We start from the raw sequence: 18,011 nt of genomic DNA, 5'->3' as shown, positions 1-18,011 counted from the left end.
AGACATTTTCTGCAAGTTTACTATTAACAGAATTTATGTTAACCTACAACTGGTTTCCTCATCCTACCTCTAAATCAATTTTATTGTTTAACTGCATACTCAGAATATTACTATGAATTGGCATGTTATTAAAATGTCACAAAATTAGAATGCCAAAATAAAAAGTAAGGCTATTTTAAATTTGTGAGATACCAGTCCGATAATATTTGAACATAATTGTCTTAGAAGAAGAAAGTATATATGGTTAGCTTTGGCATTTTTCCTCAACTATCTTTCAACCTCCCCATTGACCTTACATGTATACTTTTCAAGTTAATTATAAAATTTTATTTTTCTCATTAGTTTCATTGTTTGAATCAGTAGATTTTATTTTGCTAGATTTTAAAACCAAGTGTCTCCTTGGGGTTTTTTTTTTTTTGTTTTTGTTTTTTTTTAATGGTCTTTTCTAGGGGAAATAAAAGGAATAATAGTTAAAAACCTATGGATTATGCCTTCATTGTTTATGTAATGATTTCCTAGTAATAAGCTGGTGTCTTTATTAAAAGTTAACTCATTACTGGAAAAGTTAAGCCAAAACGAGCAAGTATAACAGAGTTCTCCAGCTGTTAAAGCGGTCATAGGAATAAGACAGTGTAATCACTTACCTGTTTCTTAGATTAATTTATGCCTGGAAATGAAATTTAGTTAAGTGAGAAATGCCTGTTGTTTGTGTCCTCTCATGGTTTATTAATATATACAGGGAATAACTTTAAATTGTAGGTGTATTTTAAGCTTATTTCTAGTAGCACATTAATAAATACTCACTGTGACATTTAAAATTTTGTATCTATTAGGTTTTTCAGACTCCTAGAATTTTGTGACTTTGAAAAGTGTTAGAAAACTTTGTTTATTCGAAATGGAATTTTTATTCTAAAATTAGTTAATGCTTCTAAACATTATTTTTTACTCACCTTAAATCAAAAAATATAATAACTTGAATGACAGTTTTTACCTTGACAGGCTGTTTATTTTAAAAGCATGGTAGAAAGATTTAGGCCTTTAGAATTAATAAACATTGCCACAGAATGAGTGATAAAAAAATCAGGTGATACTCAGAATATTTTGTTGTTTGTGCTGCTGAGTGGCTTTTCAGTCCTAAACCATTAATCTTGCCGTATAAACATTTGCTAATAGAAATATTGAAAATTTTTAAAAAATTGAGTTTTGACCAACATACTAGTATTTGGTACATATTTGCTGCAAAATGCTATTTTAACATCTTTAGTTTAACTTTGTTTACTTAGAAAAGTTAGATTCAAAAGAAGGAAGTAAAACTGAAAGTTTCTTAAGTTCAAATTAAGCCAAGGCATGCAAGAGAAATCCTTTCCAAACAAGATAATTAATCTGATTTGATCATAGTCTCAGGGGTTTTCCCCACTCCTTTTTGTTAATTAAGAATATATGTGTGAAAATAACTTCTTTCTTGGAAGATACTCTTAGCAATCTTGTCAGTGCTTTAAATTTTTATTATTTTAGTACTAACCAATACTTCCAACATTGCTAGGTCTGTTCTAGGTTTTATACTTCTATGTGGAGTATTAAAGACACCTCAAGAGAAATACAGACTATGGAAGGCCGTTCTGGTGGCTTAGTCCCTAGGGACTTACAGTGCTAACCCAGACCCAGAGGCCACGTTGTCTCCGGCAGTTTGAAGCCACCAGAGCGTCCTCAGGAGAAAGACAGGCAATCTCCTGTGAGATTTCCCACCTTGGACACCAGTGGAGGGTTGGCTGTGAGGTGGCTCTGACATAACAGCAATGAAAGAATCATTATAAAATGACCCAAAGAATTAAACTGTTTTTCCTTAAGTACATTTACCTCACTTGCTTAAGAGATTTAATTGCTGTGTCCTTCTATCTAATGTCTGGCCATTTCTGCGATGTTAATTCTGGGTAAGAGAGTGACAATTGAGTTAGCTAATTGTCTAGCTTTGCCAAAGACTACATTCACCTATGGAAACAGTTTGTTTAAACTCATTTGCTTTTGACCATCAGCCCTCCTAACTTTGAAAGCCCAGAAAGGTTTAGGATTGATTTCATATAATATTAAATATATAGGTGTATTTAGATAAGTGCTTCACAGCATTTTTTTTTTGTTGTTGTTCCTAAAAGTGCTTATGCTAGATTTCCTAATTATGTATCCTACCTTTAAAAAAAACCAAAACAACAAAAACCACACATAAAACTAATGTGCTTCACTTGATAGTACCCAGTAGAAAATAGTGTAATAGTTGAGATCCTTGGACATTTCTGCATAGAAGTTTTCATTAAATTTAAGACCAATGAAATAAATGTAGCTTGGTGTTAATACTTCTGTTTGTATAGCTAATCATCAGTAAGAGCAATGGATTAAAATCTTTTAATAAATTAAGCAATCTTTATTAATTACTGTCACTGAGATTGCCTTGTATGTGCTGTTTTTTTGGTATCGCTTGGAAGATGGCAAGAAGTTACAGATAGGCACTAACTTAGTATTCCAGAGATGTTAATTTACTTCCTGAAATAAACAGCTCTAAGTTACCACCCTTTTTCACTAATAGTTAATACAATATTTTAAACTAGAGCGACCTTTTACTACTAGTTTTCTCTCTTCAGTGTCTATAAAAGTACAAGGGAATTTCTCATTGGCAACTTATTTTAGCTTTTGAGCTTTTCTGTTTCCCTAAGTAGTTGAAAAAATAGACCTATAACCCTATAAGAAATGATATCTCTGTGATACCATTATTTTAAAATAATTAGTAAGTATATGGTAACAAACATACATGAGGCCAAACAACAAATAGTTTCTGTTAATATAACTGATTTAAGATTGAAACATTTACATAGAAACCATTTTGAGGGTAGTGATTTGTGATGTTAACCAGTCCCCAAGTAGCTATTATAGAATTTGCATGCAAATACGTAAAATTTCTGTACTTTTGTCTGTAGAAATGGGTTTCTGAATTCACCTTTTACTAAGTAGAGAGTACCTAGAAGGTATTCTGTATAGTTTGGGGAAATAATTTTTACAATAAAAATTAGATTTTACCCTTAAAGGTCTTTTTGTTAAAATCAGAATTTGATGATTTTATATATGTAGAATGGAAATGATGCAAACATGTTTGTGGCTTTATGGATTTGTTAAATAAAAATGTAAAGCATGTATCAGTTAATATAGTTTCAGTATATACTTTTTAATAAAGATGTATATGATTTTTGAACTCTTAAGTTTAATAGTGTGTCCTTCATTTTTACCAGCGTTCATTTGAACATGTTTGTTGTTTAGGTTTTACTGCCATCACAGCAACCAACCCCATCTGGCTCATAAAGACGCGGTTACAGCTGGACGCGAGGTATGTTTCCTTATTCAAGTGACAGTTGATGTACACTAATGCCTTTTCTAGATATTTTTTCATTAGTGAGGTTTCAGTGCCAGCTATTTCACCGTGCCTTTCTTTCTACTGAGATTTGCTCTTACAAGTTGCAGGACTCCTCCGTTCAATCTATGTTACGTACATACTATGCTATACGGCAGAGTCTTTTAATGGCCTAATCGCCTGGGTGACACAGTGGGTTTTCTGGCCCGTTTTAAGGAAAGCAACAGCTAATGCAAACCTCAGAGACCCTGAAGTATGGGGCCTTTTGTGTGTTAAGGGTGGTGTGTAAAGGATCTGGTGACTAACAAGAGAAAGCAGTTCAACCTGTGCTCTCCCCTGCAGAAAGATGAGCAGTCTCATCCTTTAAAGATTTAGAGCCTCGGAAACTGTAGACGATCACCATTGGCCATGAACTGACGCAGGCAGTGGACAGTGATGTGTTCTTGGAACTGAGAGAAGGCTGACCCAGCAGTAGTGTGCTGTAGAGTCTTGCCTTGTTGACTCCTATAGGAGTCCTCTTAGAATAAGAGATTGACAAAAGCATTTTTCAGGAGATGATCTAGACAGAGTAGTAGTAATATTAATAATAATAATAATAATGTAGCTTTTAAGCATTTAAACTTTCATTCCGGAAGAGATTAGTAATCTGATCTGTTCAAGCAGATACATAGTTTTAGATCATCTTTCTATTTGGGGGTTTGGAAAGTGGTGCTGTATCCTATAGAATCTAAAAACTGATCTCTTGATTATGCACGGTTACTTATGCCTGCTTAAGTATTTGTTTTTTACATTCTGTAGTGTTGAACGGCATAGTTTTTGAATACTTAGAAAAGAATGCTTACTTCTTGTTGCATCTTGACCAGTCCTTTAAATGAGATGCAGTGTGTCAGAGCAAAAATCAAAGTGTATTTTATAAAGCCAGATATCCAAAAAGCGAAAATGAAGAAGGAAAGGGACGTGGTTTGAATCCACCAGCTGCTCCGAGGGAGAAAGATGGGCAGTCAATTCCTGTGCCATTTACAACCTCTGAAAACCCAGTGGAGGGTCAGGTATGAGTTGGTTCCAACTCACTAGCATGTAACCACAACACAGTTGTTGGCATCTGTTGTCAAAGGCCTCTCCAGAGTTCTGTTGTTGTTATGGAAGGTGGAACCAATTCATAGCTGATCCTCCAGCAGATTTTCAGAGGCTGTCAATTTCAAGAGATGAGATTGCTCATCTTTTTCTGCCATGGAGTAGTTGGTGGCCTGCGGGTAAAGAATTGTATTGCCAACCCAAAGGCAGATGGTTCAAATCCACCAGCTTCATCTTGGGACAAAGGTGGGCTTTCTCCTCCTGTAGGATTTACAGCTTCTGAAATCCTGCTAGAAGATCACTGTGAGTCAGGTCCTCGTTGACTGGAACAGCAGTGAGTGGAGTTGAATTGATTGTGGCAAGTCTAAGCCACATGAGTCTGCACAGAACTGCAGTCTGTATGGTGTTCATTTTCTAAATAACAGTGAAAATATGCATAACAAGGCATACACTGTGCCAGCAATTTCTGTAGGTGCAGTTCAGTGACATTTATTACATTTTTAAAATTCTTTAGAATTTTTGAATGGCTGCTTTTATGGAAACAGATCACCAAACTATCAGTGGTGTGCTTCATTGTGTTACAGGGTTGAGTTGTAGGCCGTTTAGGGGCAGCATGGATTCAAAACTTCAATATTATTCAGTATTATTCCTTCTAACTGTAACACAAACCAGGACAATGGGCCTGGGTTATATGTGTGGGGATGGTAAGATGTGTATGTGACACATGAATTCAAGGGTACTGATTACACAGGAGCCCTCGTGGCGCAGTGCTAAGGACAAGGTCAAGGAATATCTATAGCTTCTGAAACCTTAGGGACCAGTTCTTTCCTATCCAGTAGGGTTATTGTGAGTTTGAATAAACTTGGCAGTGAGTTTCATTTACAACATTGATTCAAAGTCCAAAACACTGATGTGTCTATATTTTCTCTTCTGGTTCTTCTACCTCCTATAGAGAGAATTTCTGGTGGTAGAAAGAAAGGATAATTGGTTGAATGTGTTAATATAACTGTACTAATTTAATGAATATAACAGAAGACAGTCTCTATATTTCCAAGTTAGATGTCTTCCATGTGGATTTAGGGAGCTCTGATGGCCTAGAGGCAAGGACTACCAGCCCCAAAGCCAGCAGTTCCAGTCCACCAGCTCCTTCTCAAGACAAAGATGAGCAGCCCCTACAGCCTCTCAAAACCCGCTGAAAGGTTGGCTGTGAGTCAGTCTGACTCGGCACCTTACAACAGTGTGGTTTTAGTTTCTTAAAAGCAAATATAAATTGTTTAAGGTTCTCTTGGGGGGAAGGGGAATCGATATTTTTATAAAGTCAAAATTATATACCTCTATAAGAATGGATTCTGCACTAGTTGTTGTTGTTGTTATGTGCCGTCAAGTCGCTTGCGACTCATAGCTACCCCGTGTACAACAGGCCTAAACTCTGCTCTGTCCTGTGCCAACCGCACTGTCTCTGACACTCCCATCCCGATTATCCCAGTCACTGAATCAATCCACCTCATAGACAGCCTTCCCCTCTGCGCTGTCCCTCCACCCTCCCAAGCATGATGTCCTTCTCCAAGGACCGGTCTCTCCTCACAACATGTCCAAAGTATGTTAGATGGAGTCTCAGAATCCTTGCCTCCAAGGAGCCACCCAGTTTAACCCTTTTCAGGTCGAATCTGTTTGTTTTCCTAGCAGTCCATGGTATTCTCAATACTCTTCTCCAGCACCACAGCTCAAAGGCATAAGTTCTCCTATCCTCCTTCGTCATTGTCCAACTCTCTGATGCATAACAAGTGATTGTGAACACCATGGCGTGTATCAGATGCACCTTAGTCTCCAGAGAGACACCATTGCTCTTCAGTACTTTGGAGAGGTCCCTAACAGCAGACTTTCCCATGGCAATGCGCCTTCTGGACCAATTGGCAGCATCAGGATGGATGGTGAAGAGATTGAGATTGTACACAGCTTTAGTTTGCTTGGCTCCACAGTCAACACTCTTGGCACCGGTTGCCAGGAAACACGCCTTTTAATTTCCTGGCTACCGGTGCCAAGAGTGTTGACTGTGGAGCCAAGCAAACTAAAGCTGTGTACAATCTTAATCTCTTCACCATCCATCCTGATGCTGCCAATTGGTCCAGTGGTGTGAATCTTTGTCTTCTTGACATTGAGCCTCAATCCATATTGGAGGCTGCAGTCCTTGACTCTCTGCAGCAGGTGCTTCAGGTCCTCTTCAGTTTCAGCAAGCAGGGTTGTGTCATCCGCATAACGCACGTTGTTGATAAATCGTCCACCAATCTTGACCCCAAATTTCTCCTCATAGAGCCCAGCCCCCCGGATAATCTGTTCTGCATATAGGTTGAAAAAGTATGGATATAGGATGCATCCCTGGCATACGCCCTTCCCAATTTTGAACCATGCAGTGTTCCCTTGCTCTGTTCTGACGACTGCCTCCTGATTCAGGTATAGGTTTCACATTAGCACGATCAAGAATTTCATGCAACAACATATGAGCAAGAGACTATGATGATGAAAGAAGAAGTTCAGGCTGCTTTGAAGCAAATGGCAAAAAATAAGGCCCCAGGAATAGATGGTATACCAATTGACATATTTTAGCTAACAAATGCTGCCCTGGATGTGCTCACCAAGTTGTGCCAAGAAATCTGGAGAACGACCACTTGGCCAACTGACTGGAAGAGATGTATATTTGTTCCTATCCCAAAGAAAGGTGACCCAGCAGAGTGTGGAAACTATAGAACAATCTCACTGATTTCACATGCAGGCAAGATTCTACTGAAGATGATCCAAAACCAACTAGAACAGCACATCAGCAGAGAACTACCAGAAGTCCAGGCTGGGTTTAGAAGGTCGTGGTACTAGGGATATTGTAGCTGATGTTAGATGGATCTTAGCTGAAAGCAGAGAATAGCAGAGGAATGTCTATCTGTGTTTCACTGACTATGCAAAGGCATTTGACTGTGTGGATCTGCACTAGTAGATAGTATTAACTGAAGAAAAGTTCTTGTGTATAGTAGTCAGTAAATAGGTAGAGGTCGTTATATACTGTTCACTGATAATCCTGAGGTAAAACATGCAGTTGTTAATTTCAAGACATCAGAGGAAATCAGACATAAACTTACCTGGTCACTTTCGGGAGGGTAGATGGGAAGGATGGGTAGAGTTGTTATTGTAGTTTTTAGGTGCCATTTGAGCCGAGTACATATGACCCAGAGTGACGCTGTGAACAACAGATCTGAACCCTGTCGTAACCTGTGCCGTCCTCAGTCTCTGACCCGTTTTAGCCCCTTGTGTCGCTCTATCTGGCTAAGGCTCTTCCTCTCCTTCGCCTACGGTCTGCCTTTCTAAGCGTGCCGCCTCTGTCAAGGAAGAGCCTCTCCCAGCAACATGTCTGAAGTATGTGAGATGAAGCTTTCTCATCTTTGCCTCCAAGGAGCACTCTGGCTGTGCTTCTCGAAGACACACGTGTTCATTCATTGGGAGTGCAGAAATCAGAGTAATAATAATCCTTACCTTAGAAAACACTGTCGTCATTGGAAAGGTGTCCTGGAGTTCTAGTAGGTTCCGTGTGGGGCTAATAGGTCAGCAGTTTGAACCTGCTGACTGGTGGGCAAGAGAACAAAGGTACTCTAGTCATTAAAATTTACAGCTTCAGAAACGTGATGGCACGTCACCTTGATTCATTTTTATCATCACTGATGTCTCAGTCTCTCTTTTTATGTATTACTAAGTGCAAAGTGGGTTTAATAGATGTGAAAGTTTTTGTTGATTTGTTTTTTTATTTCGAGCTGTATATATTTTCTAGAGGAATTGTTACTTTATCTTAGAACATGAACTTCAAGGGAGACATGAAACTGGGGTTTTGCATTGGGAAAAAGAAACTATTTTAATACCTGTATGTTACTTATCTAATATGACTTTCTCCCCCACCCTCTCAGGAACCGTGGCGAAAAACGAATGAGTGCTTTTGAATGTGTTCGTAAAGTATATCGGACAGATGGACTGAAAGGCTTTTACAGGGGCATGTCTGCTTCATATGCAGGCATATCAGAGACTGTTATACATTTTGTTATTTATGAAAGTATTAAGCAAAAACTACTGGACTATAAAATTGCTTCCACAATGGAAGATGGTGAAGAGTCTGTGAAAGAAGCTTCGGATTTTGTGGGGATGATGTTGGCTGCTGCCACCTCAAAAACCTGTGCCACAACTCTAGCGTATCCACACGGTAAGAGGAATTGTGTGTGTGTGGTATTACACATGTCAGAAGTGTTTTCTTAGCCCAGCCAACCCCAGGATGATTAGAGCAGTATAACATACTCTTAGAAGTTCATCTTAATGGTAACAAATCTGTAACAGTAACATAAGACTGTATAAATAGGTGGTAGTGGTGACGTGCTGTTGAGTCGAGTACAACTTGTAGGTACCCTGAGAACAGCAGATTTTACTGTAAATAAATGTGTGCTGTAAAATACCATGTTGATGACTGAATTTGGACTCAAGTTGTTAATTATTGTCAAGTTGAAACTGACCCAGCTGACTCTCCCAATAGGTTTTCTTTCGGAGGTTGTAAATTGCATGGGAGGAAGTTGCCCATCTTTTGCCATAAGGAGCGTTCGGTGGATTTGAACCACCAGTTGGTCTTTGGGTTGACAGCACAGCTCCTTACTCACTAGGCCACCAGAAACTCGAGTATGACAAATTCTGTGCCACTTGTCTTAGCTAGGAGACTCTGGAGCAGGTTTCTGATGAGATGTTAATTTTCACAAGGTTACATGGCTACTCTGCAATAGAGCCCAAGATTTAATCAAAGTCTGTAATTTCTTTTTTTTTTTTTAAATGTTTTATTTTATTTTTTTATTTTATTATTTTCATGTGTGTGTACCGTCAAATCAGATCTGACTGGTACAGGAGGAGATTTTCCCTCCTTCCCCGGCAGAGCATCTGGTGGATTTGAACCGTGTGCCTCTGGGATTGTAGTTGCAGCTCCTTACACCTAGGCCACCAGAGCTCCCCTCAAAGTCTGTAATTTCAAAGAGCAAATTAAATGTTTTTTTCATGTGGGCAAATACATAGGTATAAATAATCTCTTTTAATTTTTTTTCCTTCAATTTTAAATTAGCCTGTTTCATTGAGTCAGAACAGCTCATAGCTGACCCTGCAGGGGGTGGGTCAGAGGCAGTAAATCACATGGGAGAGATCGCTCTTCTTTCTCGTGGAACAGCTGGTGGATTTTTGGAGTTTTGGTTTTTTTGTTAAGGCAAGTGTAACAGACAGTAGGATGGAAAGAAAGGGTCATCCTATGAGAAACTTTTAATTACTTAACCCCAAATTGCTTGCCCCATTATCACGCTTCAATCCTACTGTGTGAAGTTAAAGGATGAGAATTTATTTGTAGTCTGTTTTATAGATTTATAATTTTCTGTATTGAAGCAGGTTGATTGGATTGGTGTGCATTTTGGGTTTTTGCTGTGTGTGTTGTTCTTGTTGTTGTTAGATGAATAATTATTAACAATTACATTTACCCTTGTGAAGTTTGAAGTTCTATGACTAAAGCCGTGTGAGGGGGGAAAATCAACTGCTCGGAAATGAGTATTTGTTTCAGAAGTGTAATTTATGTAAGCAACTTCCTTCAAATTAGACTATTCTTAACACGTGATTAGTTTACCAGCTAACATGAAAAAGTCCTCATTTATTACAAACTTAGAGATTGAGAAAGGATATTATACATACTCAATTGAATTGGAATCGTTTAAAGGTACTACTAATGCTTATATCATTCTTTTTCCTCAACAGAAGTTATAAGAACAAGACTACGTGAAGAGGGAACAAAATACAGATCTTTCTTTCAGACACTCTCTTTGGTTGTTCAAGAAGAAGGTTATATGTCCCTCTACCGTGGTTTAACGACTCATCTGGTGAGACAGATTCCAAACACAGCTATTATGATGGCCACCTATGAATTGGTAGTCTACCTCCTCAATGGATAGCAACATGTGCCTGTTATCACGGAACAGAGAAAGACCAAAAGATGACAGTGGACCATGGAATATCTAAGCCAGCATAGTGGGCAGAAGAAAACTAGCTGGGGAACGTGGAACTATACCTGAGTGGAAGTTTGGTGGTAGGCGTGGAAAAGGGATTACATCACATTATTTGATCTTCTTGGAAAACAACACGGTGCAGCCAAGGAAACACTTTTCAAAACCACTCTTTTCTCACAATTGCCATTTTTCTCTCCTGTATCCCTTTGACACAGTTGTGTTGATTTATGTCAGTCAGAATATGATGTTTATCCTGTGAATGGTTTTCCAATCTTCTAAACAAAGTCATCCCTAATTCTACACTGTCCTCTATGTAATGATAGTATTGGTAGAACTTCTGTTGGCTTCCTGTATAACCAAGTAACCACAGTAATAATGAGATTCTCAGTATTCCATTCACATTTCTCTTGCCATTATTGGTGGGTGTTTTTGAGAACCAATAAAATACTGTCTAAATAGCTTATCCTATCTGTTGTATTAAAATGTTTCGGTTTCCGATTTTAACAGGTGCTGGGTGGTTAACATGATTGTTCATTAACACATCGAATTCAAATGATAATAGTTTGAGACAAAATAAAGCCAGTTAGATACTGGTTCTTAACCAGTATTTCAATGGCCTAACGTCTCCTTAAATTAACGTTTCTCTGGCTTTGTGGTACATGAATGAGGACAGAATCAAGCCTTCTATTTTCAGTAATAATTAGCCTGGATTATCACTTTTCGGTGGGGGAGGATATGACCATTTTCTGAACTTTTTATCAGCTTGCTTTCAAATTAAGATTTAAACCTTTGAGTTATCCCCGCAAAATAGGTAATACATTTTTTTCTGAGAAATGGTAATTTTTAGCTTTGTCATTATACTTTTTTTTAAACAGTATTTGAGGCAGTGTAAAACATCAAAGAGAGGCCTTCTACTGTCTTAATTTAACAGATAGTGATTTTAATTGCCCTATAGCTTTTTAAGCAAACAAACGGCTTTTAATGGATTTCATTTTCTCCTAATTTCCTGAATGGTAAATAAAATTAAAAAAAAAAAAGTTTATAAAAAAATGAGGCAAAAGGCTATCACTTTTTAAAATTTTGCTATTGAGCTCAGCTGCACCTTTTAATACTTCAAACCTATTCTGTATATCTCATATGAAGGTGTCTACTATAATTCTGTAAAGAGACTTCTACCATGAATGTTGCCTTGCTGGTGTGTAGAACTTGTATAATTAAACTCCGGTGTGGTACTCATTTTAGTATAAAGAGCTGTACATTTTGTGCAATGGGTTCATCTGAATTTTTGTGAATGCACTTTGTGGCCGCCTTCAAGGGTGAAGGAATAGGAGGAAATTCCGTTTAAGATAAAAATAATAAGTTATCTATTGGGCAGAAAGAGTGTTCGTAACATTTTCTAATTTTAAGATAGGTTATTTTGGGGGATCTTTCAGTGTTCAGTGTGAACTTTAGTGGCGTCAACATTATTGAAAATGACAGTAGGTCATTACCAGCCTCCTCTGCTTTCATAGTCAAATACAACACCTTTTTGAATTCTCCCACCTTCTTAAAATCCTGGTAATCAAAGTGACTGGATGGTTCTTGAGGTGCTTTGATTGGAATTTAAAACTCTCCAATCTATTTGAAGACCAAAGGCAAATTCCATTCTCTTAGCTTTGGGATTATTATTATTATTACCTTTATCACAAATTAGACCTTTGACATTTTTTGTGAGGCACATAACCAAAAAAAAAAAACCAGCCACACACCCAAAAATGGAGGTGTCTAACTGATCAGTAGAGAAAGTCTGCGTCTATAGTTTGATTTTTTTTCAGGTGCCACTTACACTGCCTAATACAGTGCCATTTGCCTTCTGAAGATACGTAAGCATTCATCATGTTGAGTGGAGGAGACTCCCTAATCTGAATGATCTCGTTACTCCTCAAATGGTAAAGAGTGATTTGTAAACCAGCAGCTAAGGAACATGTTATTTAATTGTAGCATGTTCATGACAAGTGTCCTTCAATGATGAACACGTATTGGATTCCTGAATCTTACTTAGCATTTAAAAGTATTATGTATATACTGGAAGGAAGACAAAATATCTTTGTTTCTTAAGATTTTGTTTCTTTGTACAAAACTGGAAAGGAGCAATGAAGTTTATTTTAATTGGGGTTGTGTGTCACAATCTGTAGTAGTTTCTTTATAGATGAGAGAAATAATTAAAAAGTAAAACTATATATTAAACTTACACATCATTTGTCTCTAGAATATTTCTTTGGCAATTGTTACTAGTATTAATCAGATGTCTGAAAAAAGAACAAAACCTTACTCAAACCAAGGGACTGTTTTTTAAAACGGTTTTGTTTTCATCTGTTCTCTATCAAATGACTTTTATTTCTAATATAAGATTCAGAACTTTTCATATTGGTATATACTTCTATTCTAAAATCATCCCAGAAAATGGAATTAAACTTACTCAGGTGAAAACCTAAATGAGTAATAGAGCAAGAGATAGACCAACTGCCTCACCAGTTGGTTCAAAGAAACCATTCCCTGAATTTCAGAACTCAAGTATGAAAATTATCAACCCTTGTGATTGTACAGTACCATACGGTACTTTTTCAGTCCATGGGAAAACTGTTAGTGAAGCTTTGTCTTAATTCTCATTAAGGACATACGCTCATGGAACTAGATGGGGTCCACAAGTAAATTGATGGGTAATTTTCAAACCATAAAATAGTATACACCCTGCCTTTTGTCTCTTAATGAAATGCCATGCACACTGTTTAGTGTGTGAAACATCGTTATTGTATTAGGACCAGCAGAATTTCAGTTTTAAAAATGATGATGAATGTTTGTTCTTTTACTGGACTATGAGTATGTACCTCAGCATTTTTCAGGTAAAGATAGTAGAAGTGTTGATGTGCATGTGAAGGTTTTACGTTCTAGAAATCATCCCTTGTTCTTTCAGCGCCGTCCACATGACTGGTAACTGAGCTGTACATGTTTCGGCTGATAAAATGGCTCAGCCTTTTCTTCGCCCAGAAATGATTGTGACTGTTAACATTCCTAATGTAAATGAATTCGGAATGATTTAAATGGGAAGGAATTTTAATACGCAAAATAATACAACACACTCTGCCCACTCACATACCGTTTCCACCATATTCTTTATTTCTCATACACGCTGACTTCGATATAACTCCCTTTAGAAAATTAAGTGTAATTTCACTGTTTTTGTGTTACAGTTTGAAAGTGTACCCTTGCATATGTGAAAAATTGAATTATGACTTAACAGTCATCGCTAAGTAGTCAACTTCATAAGAGTTGGTGTCTTAGTCATTCCCGTGAGGATTGCTGGTTTTGCATTTATGTACATGGCTGTAAATTGATGTGCATTATCTCTGTATTTATGTTAACTAGTTGATCTTTTTGCATTATTAAAGTTTAAAAAATTGTACTTATGAAAATGGAGTGGGTTGGTTTTTTTCCCCCCTTATACTATTAGTAGTATGACTTGGTAAGAGATAATTACACTTTCTGTTTCAAGTGTAATGCTTACTAGTCCGTTCATACAGTGAGCTTATTTGAGGTGGGAGAGGTGAAAGGATAGGAGACTGTATCTAGATAGCCAGGGATCAAAGACCAAGTCTAAAGTCTAATCAAAGTACCTACTTTGTCAGTTTAATTCTTAAGTTTTCCTGAATTTTAACAAGCATCCACCATCACCCCGTATTGGAAGTAGGGAGACCACCGTGGGTGTTTTATCATCCCAGTTCTGTAAAGCTGAAGTTACGCAGTCTACTATAGAACTTTGTCCACTGAGCACTGAAATTATAGGTAAAAATCAAGAGCCTAGCGAAATAATGGTTGAGGTTGGCATGAGATAGCTCAACTGTCCCAAGTTTAAGCATGTATGTATATCTATAAGGAGCACACAAGAAGGAATTACTTCTTAAGGTTCAAGCGGAGAGCTCTGTGCCTTAGTCTGTAGTAAGTTGTACCTGTTCACTTAAATGCCACGTGGCCCTAGTGATTTTAATCCACTAGTTGCTCTGAAAGAGTTGAACGGGCAGTCTCCTCTCCTAATGATGGACAGCCTCAGAAACCTGGTGGAGGATAACTGAGTCAGAACTCGCTGGACAGCACTAAGCCACGATGCACGTAAAACATCTGTTGTTGACTGCCTTTGAGTCGAGCATGACTCATAGCAATGCGATGAACAAAAGGACTGAAGACCTTCTACAACTATTGACACTAAAGTTCATCGAGTTTCCAGAAGCAAGTTGTTGGAAGTGGATGCCACTCCAGGCAAGTGAAATTACTTTTTCAAGTTTGAACGAACCCCAGCAGATTCTCAGAGGCCAAGTCACACAAGATCACTCATCGTTCGCCCTTGGAACAGCTTGTGGATTGAAATTCCTTGCCTTTGGCCTGGCAGTGCAACTCCATGCCAGCGATCTTAATTATGTACATTGCAGGAGTTTTGAGTTGACTGTTGACTCAGCAACCCTGTGGACAAGTTGTATAACTTAGAAATTTATTAAAATATAAGAGATCTATGTTTTTAAAAATACAATTACTGTAAAATGACTACGTGGTGGACATACGAACTTAGAGAAACAGCGATAGTTCTAGAACAGAGTTAGGTTTTTTGTTCATAGGGTCAGTATGAGTCGTGCTCAATGGGACAACGCTTAACAACAACAGGCGTCATTTGTTAGTTGATATTTATTAATTCTCCTCCAAAGACTTGATTCTCTATACTTTGAGTGTAAGATCATTGCTGAGGTGTCATTCAGACCACCATAATTCCTAGCAACCGTGTAAACAGCAGCTCTGAACCTTGTCCCAGATCTCTGCTCTGCTCAAGTCTGCTGTTAGAAGTAACGGGTCAGCCCATTTGAAAGGCTCTCTTCCTTTTCTGACACTTCACCTTTCCCAGTTGTTATGTGCCATCAAGTCAACTGTGACCAATAGCGACCCAATATACAACAGCTCAAGTCTCCCCAGTCCTGAGCCAGTCTGATTCGACATGCTAACCCCTCTCTTGCCCCAGTTACTGTAAAAATTCTTCTCATCCTGGGTCATCTCCTGTGCTGCCCTTCCACCCTTCCAAGCATGATGTCCTCTGAGGACTGGTCTCTTCTGAGCACATGCCCAAAGTGAGACAGCTTCAAAATCCTAGCCTCCAAGAAGAAACTTGGTTTCACATTCTCCAAGACCTTTTTTGGCAGAGGGCCCATGGTATGTTCAAGACTTTTCTCCAGCACCACAGCTCAAAGGCATTAATTCTTCTGTCATCCTTAGTTATTTTCCAGCTCTGTGATGCATAGCCTGTAATTGTGAAACCATGGCCTGGATTAGGCACACCTTAGTCCCTAGACTGATATCGTTGCTTTTTTAGTACTCTGGAGAGGTCCCTGACAGATTTTCCCAATGCAATTTGTCTTGATTTCCTGACTGATGATGTTAAAGTGTTGAATGTGGAGCCAAGCCTTAATCCCTTCTACCATGGTGCTGCCAGTTGGCCCAGTGGTACAAATCTTGTCTTCTTGATGTTGAGCTTCAATCCATACTGTAGACTGCAATCCTTAACCTGCAGCAAGTGATTCAGGTTCTTCTGAGTTTCAGCAAGCAAGATTGAGTCATTTGCATAATGTAGGTTGTTGATGAGTCTTCTCCAATCATGGTCGCACATCCTTATAAAGCCCAGCCTTCCGAATGATCTGCATATAGATTAAAAAGGTATGGAGCCAGGATGCATCCCTGTGTAATGCCACTTTCTAATGACTGGCCAGTCCTGACAACATTCCTAAAGTATGTGAGGTGAAGTTTCTCTCCTTGCCTCTTAGGGAGCACGATGCTTACACTTCCTCCAAGACAGACTTGTCTTTTGGCATTCCATGGGATACTCAGCACTCTCTCCCAACAGCACAAAGGCATTGATTTTTTCCGGCATCCCTATTCATTGCCCAGCTTTCAGCTACATAGGAAGCAACTCAAAGTACCATGGCTTGGATCAGGCACACCTTAGTCTTGAAAATTAAATCCTTGCTCTTTGACATTTTGGAAGAGGTCCTTGAGAGCAGATTTTCCCAATGTGATTATGTCTTGATTTCTGGTGGCAAGGGTGTTGATTGTGAATCCAAGCAAGATGAAATTGTTGAACACGTTTATTTTGTCTTCATATTTCATTATATAGAATATGTTGACCTAGACGTGTGTTTTCGCTCGATGATGTTGAGATGTAATCCATATTGAAACCTATGGTTTTTCCTCCCACAGCAAATGTGTAAAATCTTTTTCTGTCTGGGTTTGGGTGTGGGCACGTGCCATAGAATCAGATCCAACTGGCACTGGAGAATGACCCTCCTTCTCCAGCAAAGCATCAGGTGGATTCAAACCTCACACTTTTGGGACTACAATACAGCTTCTTGCCACTAGGCCACCAGAGCTCCCTAAAGTCCTTTTCACATTTGGCCAGCAAGGTTGGGTCATATACTGTATAGCGCAGTGATTTTAGTTTGGTACGATGTCAGTTTAAATACAAAGGTGCAACTAATCCAGGCCATGGTATTCTCAATTGTTATGCTTCAAAGAGTTGGACAGTGACTAAGGATGACAGAAGAAGAATACATGCCTTCAAGTTGTGGTGCTGGAGAAGAGTCTTGAACATACCATGGACCGCCAGGAAAAGAAATAGATCTGTCTTGGAGAGGATAAAACCAAGTCTCTCCTTGGAGGCTAGGATTTTGAAGCTCTGCTTCACTTACGTTGGACACGCGGCCAGGAGAGACCGGTCCTTGGAGAATGACATTCTCGGAAGGGTGGACAGACAGCGTAGGAGAGGGAGACCATGGATGAGATGAGTTGATACAGAAACGGGGGCAATGTGGCTTGGTGTGTCAGAGTTGGTGAGACTGGCTCAGGACAGGGAAGGGTTCAGAGCTGCTATACGTAGGGTTGTTGTACATCACAGGCGACTCAATGGCACATAATAGCAATACCATACTATGACAGATTTGGAAGCAGGAGTGCCATCCACTTCCTAAATAACATGCCTCTGGAAACTCTGATAAATGTCGATAGTTGTAGAGGGACTTCAGGCCTTTTGTTCACAGGATTGCTGTGAGTCTTGCTGTACTGGAAGGCAATCAACAATAACAACAACAACATAGTAACTATATTCCTTCCATCTTTTTATGGTTTGTACTCATTGAAGATTATACCCACAGAATCCTTCAGTAGTTGAATTTGTTTTTCAATTTTTCAACTTGTGAAATGGAGACCATGTTCTTTCCTTTTAGATTTGATTTCTGACTCCAGCTCTGTACATTTTGTTACACTACCTTTTTTTTTTTTTGTGGTGAGAAAAATTGTATTTAGCCAGCTGGACTCGGTTTAGATGATCCCAATTTTGTTGGCAACATCCAAAGCATCATAGTCAGGAGCAAGTCAAACATAGGCCTTCTTCTCTCCATCAAATTTGACCTGATCAAAGTGTTGAC

At 38.6% G+C, this 18,011-nt stretch overlaps 1 protein-coding gene across 3 annotated transcripts in view; it reads left to right on the top strand.

Moving 5' to 3' along the window:
* SLC25A36 (solute carrier family 25 (pyrimidine nucleotide carrier ), member 36) overlaps positions 1 to 10,754 on the top strand; it is a 34,813-nt gene extending 24,059 nt beyond the window's left edge. The window contains exons 4-6 of one of the 3 annotated variants that reach the window (XM_006900341.1): positions 3,304 to 3,370; positions 8,413 to 8,702; positions 10,274 to 10,754. In XM_006900341.1, the coding sequence (XP_006900403.1) occupies positions 3,304 to 3,370; positions 8,413 to 8,702; positions 10,274 to 10,464 (548 nt within the window). In that variant the 3' untranslated portion in view covers positions 10,465 to 10,754. Of the gene's footprint in view, positions 1 to 3,303; positions 3,371 to 8,412; positions 8,703 to 10,270 lie in introns of all 3 variants that reach the window. The other 2 variants (XM_006900339.1, XM_006900340.1) reach the window with 2 other exon arrangements.
* The last annotated feature ends 7,257 nt before the right edge of the window (positions 10,755 to 18,011 follow it).

This window comes from Elephantulus edwardii, unplaced genomic scaffold, assembly GCF_000299155.1.
Source record: "Elephantulus edwardii isolate Elephantulus edwardi_28Jun2011 unplaced genomic scaffold, EleEdw1.0 scaffold00281, whole genome shotgun sequence".
NCBI lineage: Eukaryota > Metazoa > Chordata > Mammalia > Macroscelidea > Macroscelididae > Elephantulus > Elephantulus edwardii.
Note: the sequence above shows the minus strand (reverse complement) of the source record. Positions and strands in the feature narration are given on the sequence as shown.